We start from the raw sequence: 3,224 nt of genomic DNA on the forward strand, positions 1-3,224 counted from the left end.
AAAGTAAAAAAAAAAAAAAGAACATTATATTAAAAAAATATATATATTACAAAACAAGTTAAGAGGGGATGATTTCGTATAAACAGTGTACAATTAAAATTTTGCCATGCAGGCATTTTAGGCCTTTTTTCCATCCTTTGTGCTTTACTTAAAAAGAACAAGATCTAACAAAAAAGGATTGTTACAAATTCCCACAAATACGATAGGGAGTGGAAATCTGGGCTAAATCTGCCCAAACAGACGACAACAAAAAAGAAAGCCCCTCTGTGAAGGTATCCGTGTATGCACAGATACTTATGCGTGGAGACGCACATACCTCCCCTCAGACTTCCAGCCTCCTCCGAGGCACACACTCCACTGACATGCTTCCATAAATCAGTTAAATGTTGACTCTAGAAATAGATGAAGACCAACTCTTTGCAGATCTAGAGTCTGCAACTGTAAAAATATATTAAATATACATAAATACTTACTATCATATTACTAGCTTTCTTTAAAGTGAAATTGATACTTAATGTCATTGTCTTCCTGAAGAACTCAAAGAAGCAGTAAGAGGAGGTGTCTTTAAAAATAAAAACTCGAGTGATGAAAATAAAGAAAACACACCCTCAAACATGCTGGAGCAAGAGCACTTAGTGCAGGCACCAGTACCAGCCTTCCCACTGGAACAGGGTCTCCAGTTCTCCAGACACATCCTAGTTACTCCAATTACATCACCATGGCTTCTAACGATACCAGAAAGAAAGATCTGCTTTAATAAGGGCATTTAAATACCACGGTTAACTGTCATACACTTAGTATACAACCATGATAACTGTCCTGGGGAAAACTATTAAGATGACAGGGAGGAAATAAAGCCGTATTCTATGGAAAAGTCACTGGGATGCATCAGAGGGTGGATCTAGGCTTAGATCTATACACCTGATCCATCCAGTAGGGGTGAAGAGTATAGGAGGGAGCAAGTGAAAATTGGAGGGTTTTTTTTTCTGTTAGAAGAATGAAAACAGCCTCAAGTGATGCAGTGGGTCGAGCCGAAGAGAGCCCCATTTGAAAAATACTGGAAATCTTGAAGTCAGAGCTTGTGAATCTGTTTGGTTTGTATGCTGTCTTGGAGCAGAGAGAAGTCCATACTTTTAAAAGCTTGGTATTTACACTTCCGAAAAGTTTCTGCAGTTCATCCAAATTTGATAGGGCAGGATTTAAGTGCCTCTCAGTGTTCCCAACTGGGCACTTCTGCTGCTTTGGCACACGCGCACACACACAGTATTCCAGTACCAATGGGAAACGACGTCTAATGCAGCTTTAAACTGGCAGCACTCCTGAGTAGTTTTAAATGTTTATCAACTCAGTAGGTCAAAAGTCTGCAGACACTGGGTGGAGCAGCAGTATGCCACAAAACTAACAGTTGTCCTCCTAGGAAAAGAAAAAGGGGGGGGGAGGGGGGTGGAACAGTTGTCAGTAAAGATTAAAGCTCCTGTCCCCATTCCACAGCAGACAACATGCTGGTTTGTAAAATACAGGATTAGCCGATCTCAACACTTCAGAAAAAGAAGGTTCATTTGCTTTGTATGAGTGCTTGATACAAAGGCAGGGAAACACTGCAGGGGTTCTCAAAACCCTTCCTGGTTTCTCATGTGTTCAGCTTAAAGCAGCAGCATGTGGGTTTTCTTACTGTGGAGGGTGTGGCTAGTGTTATAGCCAGTAGGTTTAACAGCTGAAAGGAAAGGAGCCTGGTAATTCTTTGCTGTGGCTTTGCTTGTGTGTTTCACGCCTACAAGCAGTAATTTCAGAAATAACTGAAGTCCAGTGTCCTCCTTTGGTTCAGCTGAGCGAACAAACTGGGCCCAGATCTTCAGAAAGGACGATCGACAGGCAGTGCTATCGCATTGTGCCAGGCACTACAGCAGGGGTGGCAACAAGAAAGCGTGACAGTGGCCTCGCTGTGCTCACTGTGACCCTCCTCCTGCCCCCATCCTGGCAGGGACCTAGATACCTGCTTTAAAAATGTTAAGATCTGTTTTTCACTAACCCAGAATCACACTTTACCGAGGACTCGTGTCATCTGTGCTTTTTCAGCTACAGAAATCCAGTCCAACACTTAACTCTCCTTTCCTATAAAAGCATACAGGATGCGATATGGAAATCCAGACAGAAGTTACTGGCATGGATGTGGCATGTGCTAATCGGTGCTGTCCAAACGTTCGGGATCCCTGCCCTGTGTGTTTTCATGGTCACTGTAAGCTCTTTAGAATAGAAACCCTGTCCTTCACGTCTTTCTAAACCAGCTATCGCACCTCTACAATTGCACATAATCTTATCATGTCAAGTGCACCAGCTACACAGTTAAGGATGGCAGGCTGCCCTATTTAGATCCCATTTTCTGTGGATTTGCATCAAATGTCAGCTACTTACGACTGTATTCATTATGGCATTTTGCAGAACACAGTGCATTCTTGTCTAAGAGAGGGAATGATAACCACTTCTTAAACAAGTGAAAACCGTGCAGAAATATGTATTTGATTCATCTATTTTAAAATGCTAACATAGTCTTCTTCCAAAACAGCCCTGAAGTATGCTTTTGTTGAGTTGTAACTTTAATTCCTAAACGTGTCTGTCATCTTGTTATTGTAAGTTCTACAATGAGCAATGCTTAGAAATTAATTAGAAAACAGAGCTCTTTAGTCCAAACTCTCCCATTGTTGGATTATTTCAGGTAATGTAAGGATTTAGCGACCAGCAAGTAGTTTTCCACTACTTTCTTAAAAAATTATACTATTCAATGCTTGAAATACATTCTTTATAGCATAATTGTAACATCTTAGGCCACTCTGAATATTAAGACTGTAATGTGGAAGCCATTTCTTTTACTCTGTGTGAATTCAACATATGACTGAAGGGTAGCAGAATGGTTAAGTTGCAGTTATGCAACCTCTACTATCAGATCTTCCTAAGAAAGATGACTTTTCCAAAATAGCATTTATGCAGCCCTCTGGCTGCTGTCCAGATTTGGCACACCTAAGATGTTGTCATTTCATAAAGTCGAATTGCTTACAAATCAGATACCTCTTATGCCACAAACTCACAGCAAAATAACCTGTGATACAGCTGTGGAAAATAGGTACAGTCAACATAAAGGACTAATTAGTCTCTTCAGCAAGAAGATCTTTAAGAAAAAAAAGTAGTTTCTTTATTGGAAGATAACTATCAAATCAATGGATTTCAGC

The 3,224-nt window shown here is 40.5% G+C and overlaps 1 protein-coding gene across 1 annotated transcript in view; it reads right to left on the reverse strand.

Annotated features, from left to right (window-relative positions):
- Positions 1 to 1,340: 1,340 nt before the first annotated feature.
- LRRC28 (leucine rich repeat containing 28) overlaps positions 1,341 to 3,224 on the reverse strand; it is a 45,937-nt gene continuing 44,053 nt past the window's right edge. Inside the window, exon 10 of the mRNA XM_010135160.1 lies at positions 1,341 to 1,413. Within this exon, the coding sequence (XP_010133462.1) occupies positions 1,341 to 1,413 (73 nt within the window). The remainder of the gene's footprint in view (positions 1,414 to 3,224) is intronic.

This window comes from Buceros rhinoceros, unplaced genomic scaffold (assembly GCF_000710305.1).
Source record: "Buceros rhinoceros silvestris isolate BGI_N320 unplaced genomic scaffold, ASM71030v1 scaffold22564, whole genome shotgun sequence".
NCBI classification, from domain to species: Eukaryota; Metazoa; Chordata; class Aves; order Bucerotiformes; family Bucerotidae; genus Buceros; species Buceros rhinoceros.